The 22,700-nt window shown below is 49.4% G+C and overlaps 1 protein-coding gene across 1 annotated transcript in view; it reads right to left on the bottom strand.

Annotated features, from left to right (window-relative positions):
* The window catches only part of LOC147118262 (uncharacterized), a 35,345-nt gene extending 19,249 nt beyond the window's left edge, over window positions 1-16,096 (bottom strand). Inside the window, 1 exon segment of the mRNA XM_085983694.1 lies at window positions 14,456-16,096. Within this exon segment, the coding sequence (XP_085839820.1) occupies window positions 14,456-15,391 (936 nt within the window). The 5' untranslated portion in view covers window positions 15,392-16,096.
* Window positions 16,097-22,700: the final 6,604 nt, after the last annotated feature.

Here is a 22,700-nt window from a genome sequence, read left to right as displayed (position 1 = left end):
ATTAATCCCTTCTTTAACCAGTAATGCTACCCCACCTCCCTTTCCTTTTTGCCTATCTTTCCTGAATATCGAATACCCCTGGATGTTGAGTTCCCAGTCTTGGCCATCCTTGAGCCACGTTTGCGTAATCCCAACCAAATCATATTCGTTTACCTCTATTTGCGCAGCCAATTCATCCACCTTATTACAAATGCTCCTCGCATTAAGTAACAAAGCCTTCAGGCTTGTTTTTTTAACGCTCTTAGACCTATTAGAATTATTATTTACTGTGGCCATGTTTGATTTAAACTGTTGATTTCTCTGACTGCCACTTTTGTTTTTCTCCTTCCTATCTTTTGCTTTTATCCCTGTTTTCCTTTCCTCTGTCTCCCTGCTCAGGTTCCCAACCCCCTGCCATTGTCGGAGGGTCAGTGCTCAGGGAGCGCTGCTCCATCGGAGGGGCAGTACTGCGGAAGAGCCGCATTGTCGGAGGGGCAGTGCTCAGGGAGCGCCATACTGTCAGACGTACCGTCCTACGGATGAGACGTTAAACCAAGGCCCCCGTCTGCCCACTCAGGTGGATGTAAAAGATCCCGTGGTGCTATTTCGAAGAAGTTATCCCCGGTGTTTTGAGCCCAATATTTATCCCTCAATCAACATGACGAAAAAACATTATCTGGTCATTATCACATTGCTGTTTGTGGGAGCTTGCTGTGCGCAAATTGGCTGCCGCGTTTCCCACATTACCACAGTGATTACACTTCAAAAGTACTTCATTGGTTGTAAAGCGCTTTGGGACGTCCAGTGGTCGTGAAAGGCAGTTAAGAAGGCAAATGGTATGCTGGCCTTCATTACAAGAGGATTTGAGTACAGGAGTAAAGAAGCCTTACTCCAATTATATCTTCTTTCTTCTTAGGCAGTCCCTCGGAACCGAGGATGACTTGCTTCCACATTAAAAATGAGTTCTCAAGTGTAAGGGTAAATCGGGAGAGCTTCTTCTCCCCGAGACGGAAGCTCTGATATAAAGGGTCGACTGGATCCATGTTTATCTGTAATTTAAACAGAGGTCTGGTCGTCTTCCGAGCTCTTTCCCCTAGAGGAGAGCGTAGAATGGGGGTCTTTAGTGTTAAATGGTTTCACCTGGGTCCATTGCTTCCATCGCATACCCATCGGTCCCTGTAGACAATCACACGTATCACTTGTCATTAATACAGTACATGGCCCCATCCAACGGGCCCCATTCCCTTTCTTCCGATAACTTGCGTCATTACTTGTTGACCGATTCTGGGCAACTTGTCTGGTTTAAGTCCAGCATTCTGCCTTTCTAGATCTTTAATCTGTTGTTGGTTCCTTACTTCTTTATTTAGTGCTTGTACCTCCTGATTTAGTTGTACTAAGTATCGCCTTAATCTATCTTGCACTGGTCCTGGTCTTAAATACATACTTTGGTTCTGTCTTCACAAAGGAGGACACAAATAACCTCCCAGAGATGTCGGGGAACATAGGGTCTAATGAAATGGAGGAACTGATAGAAATCAGTATTTGTAGGGAAATGGTGTTAGGGAAATTGATGGGATTGAAGGCCGATAAATCCCCAGGGCCTGATAATCTATATCCTAGGACTGATCCCTGCGGTACCCCACTGGTCACTGCCTGCCACTCGGAAAAAGAGCCGTTTATTCCAACTCTTTGCTTCCTGTCTGCCAACCAGTTCTCTATCCAAGTCAGTGCCTTGCCCCCAATCCCATGTGCCTTAACTTTACACGCTAATCTCTTATCCGGGACCTTATCGAAAGCCTTCTGAAAGTCCAAATACACCACATCCACTGGTTCTCCCTTATCTATTTTCCCAGTTACATCCTCAAAAAATTCCAGTAGATTAGTCAAGCATGATTTACCTTTTGTAAATCCATGTTGATTTTGTCCGATCCGGTCACTTTTTTCCAAGTGCTCTGCTATTACATCCTTTATAATGGACTCTAGCATTTTCCACACTACCGATGTCAGGCTTACCGGTCTATAATTCCCCGTTTTCTCTCTACCACCTTTTTTGAATAGTGGGGTTAAATTAGCTACCCTCCAATCCATGGGTACTGTTCCAGAGTCTATCGAGATCTGGAAGATGACCAGCAATGCATCTACTATTTCTAGGGCCACTTCCTTAAGTACCCTAGGATGTAGATGATCAGGCCCTGGGGATTTATCGGTCTTCAATCCCATCAATTTCCCTAACACCATTTCCCTACAAATACTGATTTCATTCAGTTCCTCCCTTTCATCAGACCCTATGATCCCCCGACATCTTGCAGCCTCATGTTGTGGTGGAGCCGAATGAGCATGCACAGCCCCGCCTCTCCACATTTAAAGGGTCACCCACCCGCTCCACATTTAAAGGGACACACACCCCCTCGACATTTATATAATAATAATTCAACTTTATTGTCATTGCATAAGTACATGAATAACAAAATGTGATCTTGCAAGCTCCCATGACTGGGAGAAGCAAAGCCGCTGCGTCGGTGCACGCCGCCATTACATTTCCACCATTCCTCCTGTCCGACAATCTTCAGCCCAATGCCCGGGCCTGCTCACCAGCCGCTCCTCCTTCCGTGACCTTCTCACCAACCGCCCCTCCTCGGGGCTCCTTCCGTGATCTTCTGCACCTGGTCTTCCCTGATGGTCACCCCTCCAGGTACTAACCAGGCCTGGCTCTAGCTTAGCTTCCAAGCCTTGCCAGTGACCCTGTCCCTAGTCCACCCCTCCACATTTAAAGGGGCACCCACCCACTCCATATTTAAAGGGACTCCCTCCTCCGTCTCGTGTGTTCTTCTCATTAAAGGGACTGTGACAATTCCCCCAGCCACCGCACTTTAGCAAGGATGTGAAAGACCTTGAGAGCCAGCCAGTGGCTCAGTTGGGAGCACCCTCGTCTCTCAGTCAGAAAGTTGTGGGTTCAAAGTCCCCACTCCAGGGACTCGAGCACATTAACGTAGGCTGAAGCTCCGGGGCAGTGCCGAAGGAGCGCCGCACTGTCGGAGGGGCGGTGCCCTGTCAGAGGGGCAGTACTGAGGGAGCGCCGCACTGTGGGAGGGTCAGTACTGAGGGAGCCCTGCACTGTCAGAGGGTCAGTACTGAGGGAGTGCTGTACTGTCGGAGGGTCAGTATTGAGGGAGTGCTGCACTGTCGGAGGGGCAGTACTGAGGGAGCGCCACAGTGTCGGAGGGGCAGTACTGAGGGAGCACCGCACTGTCGGGCAGGACTGAGGGAGTGCCGCACTGTCGGTGGGGCAGTACCGAGGGAGCGCCGCACTGTCGGAGGGGCAGGACTGAGGGAGCCCTGCACTGTCGGAAGGGCAGTACTGAGGGAGCGCTTCACTGTCGGAGGGGCAGTACTGAGGGAGCCCCGCACTGTTGGAGGGGCAGTACTGAGGGAGCACCGCACTGTCAGAGGGCCGTCTTTCAGAAGAGACGTTCAGGTGGACATAAAAGATCCCACTATTTTGAGGAAGGGCAGGAGAGTTATCCCCGGTGTCCTGGCCATTATTTATCATGCAAATTGGCTGCAGTGTTTCCCACATTACAACAGCGACTACACTTCAAAAAGTACTTCATTGGCTGTAAAACCGTTGGTCGTGAAAGGCGCTGTATAAAGGCCAGTCTTTCTTTATTTTCTCTCCTGTATTTACATTAATTACTTATATAAACCTGTTTTACTGTCTCTTGCAAGGGGAGGAATTGCAGATGGGCAGCTTAACGCAAACTTCACACAAAGATCTGACAGTCACTCGATTCATCAGGACCTGAATATCATCGACATATGGAAGCGGAAAGCAGCAATCAGAGTGCGGGCAAACTGCACACGTGTCTTGTGTGTGGACGTGGATTCAACCGAAGGTTCAGCCTGGGGAGGCACAAGTGTAACCAAAGCGAGGAGAATCCGTGCAAATGTCGGGAATGCGGGAAGGGATTCAGTTGCCTTTCCGAACTGGAGACTCAACGCAGTCACTCCATGAAATGGCCGTTCACCTGCTCCGTGTGCGGGAAGGGATTCACTCAACAATCCGCCCTGCTGAGACACTGGCGAGTTCACACCGGGGAGAGGTCGTTCGCCTGCTCTCACTGTGAAAAGAGGTTTAACCAGTCTTGCCACCTGTTGATACACGAGCGTGTTCACACCGATGAGAGACCTTTTCAGTGCTCCGACTGCGAGAAGGGCTTCAGAAGATCCAGTGAACTGATACAGCACCAGCGAGTTCACACTGACGAGAGGCCGTTCACCTGCTCCGTGTGCGGGAAGGGATTTGTCCAGTCCCACACTCTGCTGGTACACGAACGTGGGCACACTGACGAGAGGCCATTCACCTGCTCCGAGTGCGGGAAAGGATTCACTCTCTCCTCCACCCTGCTGAAACACCAGCTGGTTCACATTGACGAGAGGCCATTCTCCTGCTCCGAGTGCGGGAAAGGATTCACACGTTCCGACTCTCTGCTGATACACCAGCGACTTCACACTGACGAAAGGCCATTCTCCTGCTCCGAGTGCGGGAAAGGATTCACTCGACCCTACTCTCTGCGGGAACACCAGCGAGTTCACACTGACGAGTGGCCGTTCACCTGCTCCGAGTGCGGGAAAGGATTCACTCGTCCCTCCTCTCTGCGGCTGCACCAGCGAGTTCACACTGACGAGAGGCCGTTCTCCTGCTCTGAGTGCGGGAAAGGATTCATACGTTCCAACTCTCTGCGGGAACACCAGCTGGTTCACACTGACGAGAGGCCGTTTAAATGTTCCGACTGTGACAAGAGTTTCAAAAGCTCCAAGGGCCTGGAGATGCATTGACGCAACCACACCGGGGAGAGGCCATTCAGCTGCTCTCACTGCGGGAAGAGGTTTACGCGCTCATCCAATCTTCTGAAACACCAGCGCACCCACACCGGGAAGAGGCCGTTTCCCTGCTCAGTGTGTGAAAAGGGATTCACCAGTTCATCTCACCTGGTGAGACACCAGCGAGTTCACACCTGAGCGCACTGGTCCCATTCTGCTGTCAATCACATGAAGGACTGTTCTGTGTTAATAATGGCAATTACGGGGTTGGGGGGCAGTTTGAAGATGCTGATAACCCCAGTAACTAGGCTGGAGTTTAAGAGGGGTCAGCCTCGGCTCAGTGGGTGACCCTCTCACCTCTAGAGTCAGAAGGTCGTGGGTTTGAGTCCCACTCTGGAGACTTGAGCACATAATCTAGGCTGACACTCCAGGGCAGTACTGAGGGAGAGCTGCTCTGTCAGAGGTGCCATCTTTCGGGTGCGACGTTAAACCGCTGCCCCGTCTGCCCTCTCAGGTGGGTGTAAAAGATCCCGTGGCCGCTATTTTGAAAAACGGAAGGGAGAAAGGATCTCGACTTGGAAGATCAGGAAGTAGATGTGAAACTGTAATGTCGCTTGAAATGATTGTAAGACTGAATTTAACTGTGACTGTAATAATTGTGTTTTGTAGGTAATAGAGCAGGGAAAACCAGTACGAATCCAGTATGAGGTGATTTTGGTGGTGCCTCCTGTGTCACTACCACCACAACTACCATGCTTTACGGGTCTAACAGGACCTGTCCCATCAACCAACACGTTTTTAAGTACGAGCTGCACAGTTATGTGGCACAATTCAGACCCGACAGTCCCCTATTGTTTGAGGGTTTCAGTGAGCTCATGATACGACTGAACTCCTCCCTAAAGCATTTTTTATGTTTTGGAGCAAGACAACTGGAGAATAGATATTGAAATTAAAAGCAGAAGGGACAACACACACTGGTGGGATATTGGGCTTAATACATCAGCATGCCCTTAGGCTCGTATTATTTCACACGTTCTGGTTGTTCTCCAACTTGTATTTGAGATATGTAACCCATGTAGTAAAACTTTGAACTATGTAAGATCAGAAGTTTGTTTAAGATCTACCCAGTTAAACACAAATGTCACAAAGTAGGGAGTCAAAAATTGTTAGGACTAATAAGAAAACATAGGGACAAACATGGAAATTCCTCATTAGATTAGGATTGGTCATATCCCAACTTGTAGTAATGATGTGCTTACTATTCTACACCTGCTACCTGAAACACCTAAAGTCCAATGCCCAATCACATTTAAATATGATCACAGCCCAGAACATGTTAGAGTTACATAAACGGAAGAAAAATAATCCATATGTAAGATTTTAGTTTTGAGGGGTCGGCAAATGCCTCGCTCTCAAGGTAGGGATATATAGGATAGGGTGTACCTGTAGGATTTAGGAAACATTATTAAGATTCGATAACCATTCTAATATAACTATAATATGTGAAATTGTATGTTAAGATCCTAAAAGCCTGTATAAAATGGAGAATGGCTGAGAGCAAAGCAGGATGGGATTATGCCAACCTGACTAAAACCTCTGTTTAAAATTACTAACGTAATGGAATGTTGTGCTAAGTTTATGGAGACGAGGAATTCAGCAATATTATGCTTAAAGAGATAAAAACTAGAGATAGATAAGAGTTGGAGACGTCCTTCATTGGTCCAGCTATTGGATGGACAGACTGTTTGTCAACATTCTAGGAAGTGTTCTGTGAAAAGTGAACATCTGAGATAAGGGTACTTTGTAATGCAGAGAGAAAAAGTCAGAAGGATCAAACAAGGTCATAAGATGGGTAACGAGGGAGCAAGACTTTACCAGGTGTTACAGGGTTAATTACGACCACGTAGGCAAAACAAGAGGGAAAAGGGTAGAAAGGTACAGGTTTTGAACATCAAAAGCAGTGCACCATGTAACCAGAGATTGATAGGAGCTTCGGTCAACCGAACACAGCAAGGTCCCAAGGAAGCGCGCATGGGTCAACGGAACACAACAAGATACATCAGAAGACTTGCGCCGCGCTCACTCGGAAGGAACGCCGGGGTTTGAACGAACAGACTGTGACGATCTTCTTGTTAAGTACTACTTCTTTGTACCGGATGTTTAATAAACCTGTTTTACTGATACACAATATACCTGTACCCAGAGTGGTTTGTGTAGTCACGGACTGTTTTACTGATACACAATATACCTGGACCCAGAGTGGTTTGTGTAGTCACGGACTGTTTTACTGATACACAATATACCTGGACCCAGAGTGGTTGGTGTACTCACGGACTGTTTTACTGAAACACAATATACCTGGACCCAGAGTGGTTTGCGTAGTCACGGACACATTATTGTAAGAGCTTTTGAAAGCTACATCAGTCATCAGGAAAATGCTGGAATCCATTGTTAATGAAGTGGTATCAAGTCACTTAAAAAATCATAACATGATTAGGCACGGTCAACATGGTTTTATGGAAAGGAGATCGTGTTTGACAAATTTATTAGAGTTTTTTGAGGATGTAACTAGCAGGGTAGATAGAGGGGAAGCAGTGGATGTAGTATATTTGTATTTCCAAAAGGCATTCAATAAGGTGCCACATAAAAGGTTATTAGACAAGATTAGGGCTCCTGGGGTTGGGGGTAATATAGTAGCATGGATAGAGGATTGGTTAACGGACTGAAAACAGAGAGCAGGGATAAACAGATCTTTTTCAGGTTGGCAGGCTGTATCTAGTGGGGTGCTGCGTGGATCAGTGTTGGGGCCTCAGCTATTTACAATCTATATTAATGACCTAGATGAAGGGACCGAGTGTAATGTATCCAAGTTTGCTGATGATACAAAGCTAGGTGGGACAGTAAGCTGTGAGGAGCCTTTGGACCTTCTGACAATCACCTTAAACCTGTGTCCTCTGGTTCTCGAGCCTTTCGCCAATGGGAACAGTTTCCCTCATTCTCCTCTGTCCTGACCCCCTCACGATTTTGAACACCTCCATCAAATCTCCTCTCAACCTTCTCTGCTCTAAGGAGAACAACCCCAGCTTCTCCAGTCTCTCCACATAACTGAAGTCCCTCATCCCTGGTACCATTCTGGTCAATCTCCCCTTAACCTTCTCTGCTCCAAGGAGAACAACCCCAGCTTCTCCAGTCTCTCCATGTAACTGAAGTCCCTCATCCCTGGAGCAGGAGTCGGCCATTCGGCCCTTCGAGCCTGCTCCGCCATTCAATGAGATCATGGCTGATCTTCTGCCTCAACTCCATTCACCGGCCCTATCGCCATATCCCTTGATGCCCTTACTAGTCAGAAATCTATCGACTTCTGTTTGGAATATACCCAATGACTGAGCCTCCACAGCCCTCTGGGGTAGAGAATTCCAAAGGTACACCACCCTCTGTGTGAAGAAATTTCTTCTCATCTCAGTCCTGAATGGCCTACCCTTTATCCTGAGGCTGTGGCCCCTGGTTCTAGACTCCCCAGCCAAGGGAAACATTCTCCCAGCATCCACCCTATCAAGCCCTGTAATAATTTTGTATGCTTCAATGAGATCCCCTCTCATTCTTCTGAAATCAAGAGAATACAGGCCTAGTTTACTCAATCTCTTCTCATACGACAGTCCCGCCATCCCAGGAATCAATCTCGTGAACCTTCGTTGCACTCCTTCTATGGCAAGTATATCCTTCCTTTTGTAAGGAGACAAAAATTGTACACAGTACTCCAGGTGTGGTCTCACCAAGGCCCTGTATAATTGGAGGCAGCATTGGTGGTACCTCTCCAGTGATTTGAGGTGCACTGGAGAGGTACCACCAACGCTGCCTCCGCAAGATCCTGCAAATTCATTGGCAGGATAGACGCATCGTCAGTGTTCTCGCTCAGGCCAACATCCCCAGCATTGAAGCTTTGACCACGCTCGATCAGCTCCGATGGACGGGTCACATCATCCACATGACCGATACGAGACTCCCAAAACAAGCGCTCTACTCGGAGCTCCGGCACGGCAAGAGAGCCCCAGGTGGACAGAGGAAAAGCTTCAAGGACACGCTCAAAGCCTCCTTGAAAAAGTGCAACATCCCCACCGACACCTGGGAATCCCTGGCCCAAGACCGCACAAAGTGGAGAAGCATCCGTGAAGGTGCCGAACACCTCGAGTCTCTTCACCGGGAGCAGGGGGAAGCCAAACGCAAGGAGCGCACATCAACCCAAGCACCCCACCCAGCCGCCCCTTCAACCACCGTCTGCCCCACCTGTGACAGAGACTGTAGGTCCCGCATTGGACTCATCAGTCACCTGAGAACTCATTTTTGATGTGTAAGCAAGCCATCCTCGGTTCCGAGGGACTGCCTAAGAAGAAGATATAATTGGAGTAAGACTTCTTTACTCCTGTACTCAAATCCTCTTGTAATGAAGGCCAGCATAGCATTTGCCTTCTTAACCGCCTTTCATGACCACCGGACGTCCCAAAGCGCTTTACAGCCAATGAAGTACTTTTGAGGTGTAGTCACTGTTGTAATGTGGGAAACACGGCAGCCAGTTTGCGCACAGCAAGCTCCCACAAACAGCAATGTGATAATGACCAGATAATCTGTTTTTTCATCATGTTGATTGAGGGATAAATATTGGGCTCAAAACACTGGGGATAACTTCCTCAAAATAGCACCATGGGATCTTTTATGTCCACCTGAGTGGGCAGACGGGGCCTCGGTTTAACGCCTCATCCGTAAGACCACACCTCCGACACTGCAGCGCTCCTTCATTACAGCCCCTCCGACAATGCGGCTCTCCCACAGCATTGCTTCCCCTGACAGTGCGGCGCTTCCGCAGTACTGCCCCTCAGATGGAGCCACGCTCCCTCAGTACTGCCCCTCCAACAGTGCGGCACTCCCTCAGTACGGCCCCTCCGACTGTGCACTCCCTCACTACTGACCCTCCAACAGTGCGGCGCTCCCTCAGTGCTGCCCCTCCGACAGTGTGGCACTCCCACAGTACAGCCGATCCGATGGAGCAGCGCTCACTCAGCACTGCCCCTCCGACAGTGCAGCGCTCCCTCAGTACTGCCCCTCTGACAGTGTGGTGCTCCCTCAGTACTGCCCCTCTGACAGTGCAGCACTCCCTCAGTACTGAACCTCCGACAGTGCGGCGCTCCCTCAGTACTGACCCTCCGACAGTGCGGCGCTCCCTCAGTACTGCCCCTCCGACTGTGCGGCGCTCCCTCAGTACTGACCCTCCGACAGTGCGGCGCTCCCTCAGTATTGCCCCTCCGTCAGTGCGGTGCTCCCTCAGTACTGACCCTCCGACAGTGCGGCGCTCCCTCAGTACTGCCCCGACAGTGCAGCGCTCCCTCAGTACTGCCCCTCCGACAGTGCAGCGCTCCCTCAGTACTGCCCCTCTGACAGTGCAGCGCTCCCTCAGTACTGCCCCTCCGACAGTGCAGCGCTCCCTCAGTACTGCCCCTCCGACAGTGCGGCGCTCCCTCAGTGCTGCCCCTCCGACAGTGCAGCGCTCCCTCAGTACTGCCCCTCTGACAGTGCGGCGCTCCCTCAGCACCGCACTGGAGTGTCAGCCTCGCTTTATGTGCTCAGGTCCCTGGAGCGGGACTTGAACCAACAACCTTCTGACTCTGCTATCCACTGAGCCACAGCTGACTCCAGTCTTTTACACAGTTTCATCATAACTTCCTTGCTTTTTGCACTCTATGCCTCTCCTAAAGCAGGGGAGTTATGATGAATTGTTAAACAGTTTTTTGCAGAGTGACCAAGGCTGTGTGTAGGAAACAATTGTGCATTTGAAAGGAGCTTGTATTGTGAAGCTTGTGGCCCTTTGCCAGGCCAGGCCCCTCTCCCAGATTCCAGCCCTAGCTCTGTGCTGACTGAGCTGCTCTCACCTGGGGACAGCGCGTCACAATCGGCCCCAGCACACCTGAGCTGGAGACCCAGGGCCCGCCCCCTTGCCGCGCCGCCATTGGTTGGAGGACCAGGCCGCCCAGTTCAGTCCTCCCAGCTCAGCCCTCTTCCTATTGTAAGAAATCACACAACACCAGGTTATAGTCCAACAGCTTTATTTGAAATCACAAGCTTTTCGTCAGATCATAACCTCGGCCCCTATTACCTTTTTACTTATAATTTTTTCCACCCCTTTGTTTTGGGTCTTCCTTCCCCCCCCCCCCTTTCCTTCTGTTTCTCTCTCCCACCTCGCAGCTGTCTCTTACCTGCCAGTACACTTCACACCGAATCTCAGCTGTCTTTTGTCTCCCACTTGCCTATTACCATCTCGTCTGGGTTCGAATACCTTTTATTGTCTGTTAGGTCTTTTGTTCGATCGCAGCACTGCCTTCGATCTATTTTCTTTCATTTTCAGTTTTGAAGAAGGGTCTCAACCCAAAATGTCAACTCAAATTTCTCTCCACGGATGTTGCCTGACCTGCTGAGTTTTTCCAGCATTTTCTGTTGCTATTCCCAGCCCACCAGTGCCGGTGAGGAAGGTCCTGCCCCCTAGCCACACCACCATTGGTTGGAGGACCAAACCGCCCAGTTCAGTCCTCCCAGCTCAGCCCTCTTCCTATTGGTCAGTGCTCCCGTCAGTCAGAATCACATTGCTCCGGCTCACTCCGCCCCCCCACGCGGCTCAATCCGCTCCGTTCGGCGTCCACGGAGGTCCCACCCGACTCTCAGGTTTGGTTTTTATCGTAGTTTACTTCATAATCTCGCTCTCCGCTCCCACCCTCACCTCGATTTAAATCGCTTCCCCAAACACTTTACCCCGGCCGCTGATTCCGCCTCTTCCCCGGGCCCGGCCATCCGTCTGCTACCCAGAGGCCCCACGCAGGCGCACTGGCAGCCTCGTGTTGTGGTGAGGGGGCCGAATGAGCATGCACGGCCCCGCCTCTCCACATTTAAAGGGACATCCAACCCCTCCACATTTAAAGGGACATCCACCCCCTCCACAGTTAAAGGGACTCCCTCCCCTCCACATTTAAAGGGACAACCAGCCCCCTCCACATATAAAGGGACACCCACCCCCTCCACATTAAAAGGGATGCCCACCTCCTCCACATTTAAAGGGACTCCCTCCCCCCCTGTCATGTGTTCTTCAGATTAAACAAAGAAGAAACATAGAAGATAGGAACAGGGATCGGCCATTTGGCCCGTCGAGCCTGCTCCGCCATTCAATGAGATCATGACTGATCATCCAAACTCAGTGCCCTGTCCCTGCTTTCTCCCCATATCCCTTGAGCCTTAAGAAATATATCTGACTCCTTCTTGAATATATTTAATGAATTGGCCTCCACTGCCTTCTATGGTAGAGAATTCCACAGGTTCACCACTCTCTGGGTGAAGAAATTCCTCTTCATCTCTAAGTCTAAGGATAAGGGGTAAGCCATTTAGGACAGAGATGAGGAGGAATTTCTTCACCCAGAAAGTGGCAAACCTGTGGAATTCTCTGCCACACAAGGCAATTGAGGCCAATTCATTAAATGTATTCAAGAAGGAGTTGGATATATTTCTTAAGGCTAAAGGGATCAAGGGATATGGGGAGAAGGCAGGGACAGGGTACTGAATTTGAATCATCAGCCATGATCGCACTGAATGGCGGAGCAGGCTCGAGGGGCCGAATGGCCTACTCCTGCTCCTATCTTCTATGTTTCTATTTATCTGTTCAGCCTTGGTCAGTCTGCAAAAACTCTGAAATGTTTACTAATGAAATCAGGGAGTCAAAAAGCTCAGGTGAGGCAGTTTAAAAAGACAGTCCCTGACCAGAGATTGCTGGATGTTGACACTCGGTGCTCACGAGGATAGAATGTCCCATTCCCCAGGCACAGACATCCAGCACCTCGGTCACATCAACAATTCACAAAACAATGGCAATATAATTTGGAGCAGAGACGGTTAAGTGGAGCTGTGATCGAGGTGCTCAAAATTATATGGGGTTTTGATCGAGCAAACAAGGAGAAGCTGTTGTCACTGGCAGGAGGGTCGGTAACGAGAGGACACAGATTTCAGATCATTGGCAAAAGAATCGAGAGAGGAAATGAGGAGACTTTTTTTACACAGCGAATTGTGATGATCTGGAATGCACTGCCTGAATGGGAGGTGGAAGCAGATTCAATGGTAACTTTCAAAAGGGAATTGGATATATACTAAAGGCAGAAATTTGCAGGGCTGTGGGGAAAGAGCAGGGCAGTGGGACTAATTGCATCGCTCTTTCAGAGAGCCGGCACCAGCACGATGGGCCGAAAGGCATCCCACTGTGCTCTATGATTCTATAACATCAGCTTCTCTCTGCTCACTAGTACTGAGAGAACAGGGAATAATCTTTAAATCCAGCCCAGTTATTGGGGGCTTTTAACATTAACAAGCCCCAGTTGCCTGAATTAACACGGTTCAGTCCTGGATGTGATTAAAGGCATCGGAAACAGTGGAATCGACCCACCGCAGTCACACTGTGGACACTCTGGTGTGTCAGCGGGTGGGATACACCAGGGAATCCCTTTCCACACTGAGGTTGACTAATGATCGGGAGTCCCAGGGTTTCGGATACCAGATAATCAAGCTCACAAGAACACAAATTGTCTCTCCAGACTTTATTAAGAGCGCTGCATAACACAGATCGGGTGATAATTCCCTCAATCTGGAGAATAGAAGTACAGTGGATTGACGCGCGATCTTCTCGAGTCTGTTCCAACTGACAACGGCTTAAGTGGCCTGTTCTTATACACAAGCTTGGTTACCGCTCAGGAAATGGGATTGTTTGGACCCGTCTGTTGACCGCCTCCTGAACTCCTGCTAATTCAGGGAATTTAGTCCATCTGTGACCAGACTATAACCACAAGCCCGTCTGGTTATCACACCTATACGGTCCGTGAGGTTATTATTCGATTCACACCCAGACGTTGTGCCTTCACTTGTCTGGCACTTCATCCCATAACACGGGTACAGGGGCTCAGTAATGTTTCATTCATCAGAAAAAGACAAAGTACAACAACATACTGGTCAGCTTAACATAATCTCATCATATTTATGTGGCTATAAATATAAAAGTCATTAATAAATCCAAGAGGGAATTCAGGAGAAACTTTTTTACCCAGAGAATGGTGAGAATGGGGAACTCACTACCACAGGGAGTGGTTGAGGTGAACAGCACAGATGGATTTATGAGGAAGCCACACAAGGGAGAAAGGAATGGGAGATGTTGATCGGGTTAATTGAAGTAGGGTGGGTGTGGGGCATAAACACTGGCATGGACCAGTTTGGCCGAATGGCCTGTTTCTGTGCTGTACATTCTATGTAGCACCATGAACAGTCAAAAGAAGGGAATCATCAGCACAGCAGTCTTAAAGATTAAACAGCAGTACAAGAATTTATAAAACATTCATCCATTCCATGTTCATGTCAACCCAGCTGTCTCCGGGGCTCTGCGCTACAGAACAATGTGAACTCGCTGGTGTCTCAGTAGGTGCGATGACCGAGTGAATCCTTTGCCACACACAGAGCAGGTGAACAGTCTCTTTCCTTCTCTCTCCAGTTGGTGTCTCTTCAGGCCCTTTGAACATATAAATGTCTTACCAGTCAGAACTTTTAAATGGTTTCTCATCAGTGTGAACTTGCTGGTGTGTCAGCAGATGGGATGACTGAGTGAATCCCTTCCCACACACGGAGCAGGTGAACGACTCTCCCCAGTGTGAACTCGCTGGTGTCCATTCAAAATCCCAGCGCTTTTAAAGCTCTTCCCACAGACAGAACATGTAAACGGTCTCTGATCGGTGTGAACTTGCTGGTGTACCTTCAGTTCCCCAGAGGTTTTAAAGCTCTTCCCACAGGCAGAACAGTTAAATGGTCTCTCATCAGTGTGAACTCGCTGGTGTGTCAACAGGTGGGATGACCGAGTGAATCCCTTCCCACACACGGAGCAAGTGAATGGCCTCTCCCCAGTGTGAACTCGCTGGTGTCCGTTCAGATTCGTGGAGCTTTTAAAGCTCATCCCACAGACAGAACATGTAAATGGTCTCTGATCGGTGTGAACTTGCTGGTGTACCTTCAGTTCCCCAGAGGTTTTAAAGCTCTTCCCACAGGCAGAACAGTTAAATGGTCTCTCATCAGTGTGATATCGCTGGTGTGTCAGTAGGTGGGATGACCGAGTGAATCTCTTCCCACACACGGAGCAGGTGAATGACCTCTCCCCAGTGTGAACTTGCTGGTGACTCAGCAGGCTTGATGACAGAGTGAATCCCTTCCCACACACTGAGCAGGTGAACGACCTCTCACCAGTGTGAACTCGCTGGTGTCCGTTCAGATTCCCAGAGGTTTTAAAGCTCTTCCCACAGACAGAACATGTAAATGGTCTCTCATCAGTGTGAACTCGCTGGTGTTGCTTCAGATTCCCAGAGGTTTTAAAGCTCTTCCCACAGACAGAACATTTAAATGGTCTCTCCCCAGTGTGAACTCGCTGGTGTGTCAGTAGGTGGGATGGCTGAGCAAATCCCTTCCCACACACGGAGCAGGTGAATGGTCTCTCTCCTGCTCTCCCCAGCTGGTGTCCCTTCAGCTCCTGGGACATTTGAAAGCTTTTCCCACAGTTGGAATATTTCACCGGCCTCTCCCCAGTGTGAACTCGCTGGTGTGCCAGCAGATTCGAGGACCGAGTGAATCTCTTCCCACACACGGAACAGGTGAACAGAATCTCTCCTGCACTCTACAGCTGGTGTCTCTTCAGATCCTGGGACCTTTTAAATCTCTTCCCACAGACAGGACATTTAATCTCATCACTGTGAACAAGCTGGTGTCTCAGGAGGGTGGAAGAATGAGAGAATCACTTCAAAAACACGGAGCAGGTCAAAGGTCTCCCATCGGTGTGGACAAGCTGGTGTCTCAGCAGCGTGGATGGTGCAATTAATCCCTTCCCACACACGGAGCGGGTTAAAGGTCTCTCCCTCGTGTGAACTTGCTTGTGTATCATCGGAGCGGATGGCTGAGTGACTCCCTTCCACACACGGGGCCCGGGTTTCCCCCAGTGTGTAGGCACTGGTGTCGCTTCAGGTATTTGTAGATTTTGAAGCTCTTTCAGAACATTTAAAAGGTCTCTAATCAGTGTGAACTCACAGGGGTGCCAGCAGATTCAAGGAGCGATTGAATCAGGTCCTGATGAATCGCGTAGCTCTGTCAGAATTTGACGTGATGTTTGGTTTGAGCTTCCTGTCTGTAAATGCTCCACTTCTAAAACCCTGTAAAAGGAGTGTAGAAAGGGTAAGGGGGGAAGCATGAATTTTTTTTGGCTAATATTGCCTCAAAGAACAAACAGGGCAGAGCCAGTCCCACTGGTGTCCAGCCGTGCCCACAATAACCAGCGGGCCAGAAACAGCCCAATCCACCTCACTGACTTGGCCCTGAAGTCAAATCAAGTCTCAAAGTCTCATCAAATGACATCCTTTGTGACTGTGACAAAGGTAAACTATCCCTCCTCGTCCTTCGTGACTTGTCTGCAGTCTTTGACATGGTTGACCACTCCATCCTTCTCCAATGCCTCTCCACCATCATCCAGCTGGGTGGGACTGCACTCGCCTGGTTCCATTCTTATCTATCTAATCGTAGCCACAGAATCACCTGCAATGGCTTCTCTTCCCGCTCCTGCATCGTTACTTCTGGTGTTCCCCAAGGATCTATCCTTGGGCCCCTCCTATTTCTCATCTAAATGCTGCCCCTTGGCGACATCTGAAAACACAGCGTCAGTTTCCACATGTACGCTGACGACACCCAGCTCTACCTCACCACCACTTCTCTCGACCCCTGCACGATCTCTAATCCGGTTCTGGGTGAGCAGAAATTTTCTCCAATTAAATATTGGGAAGACTGAAGCAATTGTTTTTGGTCCCTGCCACAAACTCTGTTCCCTAGCCACTGACTCCATCCCTCTCCCTAACATCTGTCTGAGGCTGAACCACACTATTTGCAACCTTGGTGTCATATTTGACCCTGAAATGAGCTTCCGAACACATATCCGCAGCATAACAAAGACCGCCTACTTCCACCTCGGTAACATGGCCCGTCTCCGCCCCTGCCTCAGCTCATCCACTGCTGAAACCCTCACCCGGGCCTTTGTTACCTCTAGACTCGACTATTCCAACGCACTCCTGGCTGGCCTCCCACATTCTACCCTATGTAAACTTGAGGTGATCCAAAACTACCCGTGTCGTAACTCAACGCCAAGTCCCATTCACCCATCACCCGTGCTCGCTGACCTACATTGGCTCCCGGTTAAGCAATGCTTCGATTTCAAAATTCTCAGCCTTGTTTTCAAATCCCTCTATGGCCTCGCCCCTCCCTATCTTAGTTATTCCCTTCAGCCTCACAACCACCCTCCCCCCGCGATAGAATCACAGAAAAATTACGGCACAGAAGGAGGCCATTCGGCCCATCTTGTCCGTGCCGGTCAATTAAGTGCTATCCACACTAATCGCACTTTCCAGCACTTGGTCCGTAGCCTTGTAGGTTACGGCACTTCAAGTGCATATCCAAGTACATTTTAAAATGTGATGAGAGTTTCTGCCTCTACCACCCTGTCAGGCAGTGAGTTCCAGACCCCCACCACCCACTGGGTGAAAACATTTCTCCTCAACTCCCCTCTAAAGCTCCGACCAATTTCTTTAAATCTACGCCCCCTGGTTGTGGACCTCCCTGCCAAGGGAAATAGGTCCTTCCTATCTCGGCCCCTCAGAATTTTATACACCTCAATCAGGTCTCCCCTCAGCCTCCTCAGTTCCAAAGAAAACAACCTCCTCCCCCCCACGAGACATCTGCGCTCCTCCAATTCTGCCCTCTTGAATATCCCTGATTATAATCGCTGCACCATCAGTGGCCGTGTCTTCTGTTGCCTCGGCCGTAAGCTCTGGAATTCCCTCTCTGAACCTCTCCACCTCGCTATCCTTCTTTAAGACATAGAAACATAGAAGATAGGAGCAGGAGTAGGCCGTTCAGCCCCTCGAGCCTGCTCTGCCATTCAGTGAGATCATGGCTGATCATCCAAACTCAGTACCCTGTCACTGCCTTCTCCCCATATCCCTTGATCCCTTTAGCCTAAAGAAATATATCTAACTCCTTCTTGAATATATTTAATGAATTGGCCTCCACTGCCTTCTGTGGTAGAGAATTCCATAGGTTCACCGCTCTCTGGGTGAAGAAATTCCTCCTCATTTCTGTCCTAAATGGCTTACCCCTTATCCTTAGACTATGACCCCTGGTTCTGGACTCCCCCGCCATCAGAAACATCCTTCCTGCATCTAGTCTGTCTGGTCCTGTTAGAATTTTATAAGTTTCAATGAGATCCTCTCTCATTCTTCTGAATTCAAGAGAATACAGGCCTAGTTTACTCAATCTCTTCTCATACGACAGTCCCGCCATCCCAGGAATCAATCTCGTGAACCTTCATTGTACTCCCTCTATGGCAAGTATATCCTTCCTTAGGTAAGGAGACCAAAATTATACACAGTACTCCAGGTGTGGTCTCACCAAGGCCCCGTATAATTGGAGTAAGACTTCTTTACTCCTGTACTTATATATTTCTTAAGGCTAAAGGGATATGGGGAGGAGGCAGGGACCGGGTACTGAATTTGGATGATCAGCCGTGATCTCATTGAATGGCGGAACAGGCTCAAGGGGCCGAATGGCCTACTCCTGCTCCTATCTTGTATGTTTCTATGTATTCAATCTTTCCTTGTAGCTGAAATTCTCTAGTCCTGGCAACATCCTCGAAAATCTCCCGTCTCGAGCACACAGTCACATCTTTCCTGCAATGGGGCGAGCAGAACTGCACGCAGCACTCTAGCCGGTGGCCTAACTGGTGTTTTGTACAGTTCAAGCAGAACCTCCCTGCTCTTACATGGTACAGAGAGAGGCACTGCCCCTTTAAATACCTAGGGGGCACCCATTCCCCTTTAAATGGCCAAGCAATTGTTTTTGTTGAAAAGGGGCCGCAGTCCCCTTTGACTTACCCCCCCCACCCTCTCACCCACCACAAATACCTCACGAGAGCGAGAGGAGGAAGAATGCTGGTCTTTGTCCCTTTAAAAGTGGCTGCCCACCAAAATGTTCACAGCACCAGGGCTCTTGTTCTGGATAAAAGTCGAAAAGAGAAAAGGTTCACTGATTTTTAAATGAATGCAGTTAATGAACAGCCTTGCAATAAAGGTAATGCAAAGGAATAAACACTCACAAGCTGGGTTTTTTCCACCCCCTCCTCCCCTTCCCTTTAACAGCTCCTGCAGACAATGAAAGCAGGAAAGCGGCCTGCAGCCCACCGAGGTCCCGCCCCCCTCCCTCCCGCGTCGCCATTGGTTGGAGGACCGTCAGCCCGCCCGGTCCTCCCAGCGTTTTCCGCGCTCCTGATTGGCGGACGCCTCGCGTCAATCACCCCCCCTCCGATTACGTTACGCGCTGACGCCAGCACGCAACGCCCAGGGGTCGGTTGGATCGGCGCACGCCACCGCAAGGTAAAAAAAAGACACCCCACACAAATGAGGGAAAACAATAATAATAATAATCGCACTTTAGAGGGGAGGAGGTTGGGGGAATTTGAAAAGCTTCCCAACGGTGCGAGGCGGGCTGCGCATGCGCTCCAGCCAGCCTTTGTCTCCCCCACGTGGGCCCGGGGGCCGGACACGCCCACTTGCCTTCCCCTGCACCAATCACAGCGCGGGCAGGCGCTTCTATCAATCGTCACCTGTCAATCACTTCCCCTTCCCCCTCGTGGTGTCGATTGACAGCGGTGTCAGCCAATGAGGTGCAGGAAGGGGCGGGACCAGGGCCAGGACTGACAGCAAGCCTGAACTAACTCAATTAAATACCTGCATGCAGCCAAAAAAAAACTTTTATTTAGTCAGCCAAAAAACAGCAAAGCAAATGAGGTTTGCTGAGTCAGCAAAGTCTATTTTAGAAACATACAGGATAGGAGCAGGAGTCGGCCATTCGGCCCCTCGAGCCTGCTCCACCATTCAATACGATCATGGCTGTTCAAGAAGGAGTTGGATATATTTCTTAAGGCTAAAGGGATACGGGGAGAAAGCAGGGACAGGGTACTGAATTTGGATGATCAGCCATAATCTCATTAAAGGGCTGAATGGCCTACTCCTGTTCCTATCTTCTGTTTCTATGTTTTTATGATCACTATTCCCACAATGCTCTCCCACTGATACCCCTTCCACCTGCCCGGCTAAGGTTAAGGGGAGATCTGATAGAGGGGGTCAAAACCATGAAGGGTTTGGATCGAGTAAATAAGGAGAAACTGTTTCCAGTGGCTGGAGGGTCGGTAACCAGAGGACACAGATTTCAGGCAAAAGAACCAGAGGCGACATGAGGAAACAGATTTTAAACACAGCCAGTTATGATCTGGAACGCGCTGCCTGGAAGGGCGGTGGAAGCAGATTCAATAGTAACTCTCAAAAAAGAAGTGGGTAAATACTTGAAGGGGAGACATTTACAGGGCGAGGGGGAAAGAGCAGGGGGGAGTGGGACTAACCGGAAAGCTCGACCAAAGAGCCGGCACAGGCACGGTGGGCCGAATGGCCTCCTTCTGTGCTGTTTCATTCGATGGTTCCGTCCCCATAATGAGACCTTCTCAGCCCCGGTGTCCTCCTGCTGAATCTGCCCGGCACCCCCTCCGAGGCCAGTGTGTCCCTTTCTGAGGTGCGGTGCCTGAAACTGAAGGCAGTCCTCCGGATGGGGCCTGAGCAAGGTTCTGGACAGCTGAGGCATGGCTGTGGATATCTGGAGTTGTGGTGTAGACAGTCCGACCTGGTCAAGTTAAGTGGGTGGCGATCAGGAGCAGGTGCCCTTTCCTCCCAGGGTGCTGTCGCACTAAATTAGGGCTCATGGGATTGGGGGTAATATTAGCATGGATTGAGGATTGGTTAACGGTCAGAAAACAGAGAGTAGGAATAAACGGCTCATTTTCAGGCTGGCAGGCTGTAACTAGTGGGGTCCCACAAGGATCAGTGCTGGGGCCTCAGCTATTCACAATCTCCATCAATGACTTAGATGAGGGGACCGAGTGCAATGTGTCCAAGTTTGCTGACGATACAAAGCTAGGTGGGAAAATAAGTTGTGAGGAGAACACAAAGAGGCTGCAAAGGGATATCAACAGGTTCAGTGAATGGGCAAGAACATGGCAGATGGAATATAATGTGGAGAAGTGTGAAGTTATCCGCTTTGAACATAAGAAATAGGAGCAGGAATAGGCCACTTGGCCCCTCGAGCCTGCTCCGCCATTCAATAAGATCATGGCTGACCCTGGGCTCAAAGCCACTTCCCCGCCCGCTCCCCATAACCCTTCACTCCCTTATCTTGCCAAAATCTGTCTATCTCCACCTTAAATGTATTTAATGACCCAGCCTCCACAGCTCTCTGGGGCAGAGAATCCCACAGATTTACGACCCTCTGAGAGAAGAAATTCCTCCTCATCTCAGTTCTAAAAGGGCGACCCTTTATTCTGAAACTGTGCCCCCGAGTTCTAGATTTCCCCACGAGGGATGTGGAAACGTGAATAAAATGGACAATGAATTGGCTTACAAAATGGCTTGGATATGGAAATGGGAATAAAATGGGCAATGAATTGGCTTACAAAATGGCTTCACATAAGGAAAGTCTAGATTAGATTAAAAAGCAGCCCCAGCTTTGCAAAGTGCAAAAGCTAGCAGAACAGAGAATCTGCCTCAGCCTGAGGCCAAGTGTTAACGAAGTGCTAACAACAAGATCAGGGCCACTGAAAGGGCCTAACTGCTGACTAGAGAATGATTGACTAGCCATTGTTCGGTGCCCACAGCAGTGAGACAAGTCAGGACCTGCTTGCCAGACTGAAGACCAGATTATGGTCAAACCGAAAGGGCTTGAGTGATCCCCATTGGAGAACACTTGTTGCCAGGGAAGTGATGTAATGACCCTTATCGGAGAACGCTTGTTGCCAGGGAAGTGATGTAGTGACCCTTGTCCCACGGTATAATAGGGGCTTCCCCACAGGTATTCTCTCTCTTAGCCAGAAGGTGTGTGGAACATCAAGAGGGTCAGACATCTCCCGGGGACATAAATGCTGGCACCACGTGTCTAACCCGATGTGACCCTCGGGACACGAATGTACTGTCGATATGCTGTATGACCACTCCGAACAGTAATGAATAAAATGATGTTGTTTTAACTCTCCGAACCCTCGAGCCTGGAATTCTTCGTACTACGGAACTCAAGAAGAGGACCAGAAAAACCTGGTTCTTACAAGGGGAAACATCCTCTCTGCATCTACCCTAGCGAGCCCCCTCAGTATCTTATATGTTTCAATAAGATCACCTCTCAGTCTTCTAAATTCCAATGAGTATAGGCCCAGCCTGCTCAACCTTTCCTCATAAGTCAACCCCCTCATCTCTGGAATTACCCTAGTGAATCGTCTCTGAACTGCCTCCAATGCAAGTATATCCTTCCTTAAATACGGAGACCAAAACTGTACGCAGTACTCCAGGTGGGGTCTCACCAATACCCTGTACAGTTGTAGCCGGACTTCCCTACTTTTATACGCCAACCCTCTTTGGTAGGAAAAATAGAAAAGCAGAGTATTTTTTAAATGGTGAGAGATTGGGAAATGTTGGTGTTCAGAGGGACCTGGGTGTCCTTGTACACGAGGCACTGAAAGTTAACACGCAGGTGCAGCAAGCAATTAGGAAAGCAAGTGGTACGTTAGTCTTTATTACAAAAGGATTGGAGTATAAGAGTAAAGTCTTACTGCAATTACACAGGGCCTTGGTGAGACCACACCTGGAGTATTGTGTACAGTTTTGGTCTCCTTACCTAAGGAATGACATACTTGCCTTAGAGGGAGTGCAGCGAAGGTTCAC

This window comes from Somniosus microcephalus, chromosome 4 (genome assembly GCF_052327205.1).
Source record: "Somniosus microcephalus isolate GS21.2 chromosome 4, FLI_Smic_1.0, whole genome shotgun sequence".
Taxonomy (NCBI): domain Eukaryota; kingdom Metazoa; phylum Chordata; class Chondrichthyes; order Squaliformes; family Somniosidae; genus Somniosus; species Somniosus microcephalus.
Note: the sequence above shows the minus strand (reverse complement) of the source record. Positions and strands in the feature narration are given on the sequence as shown.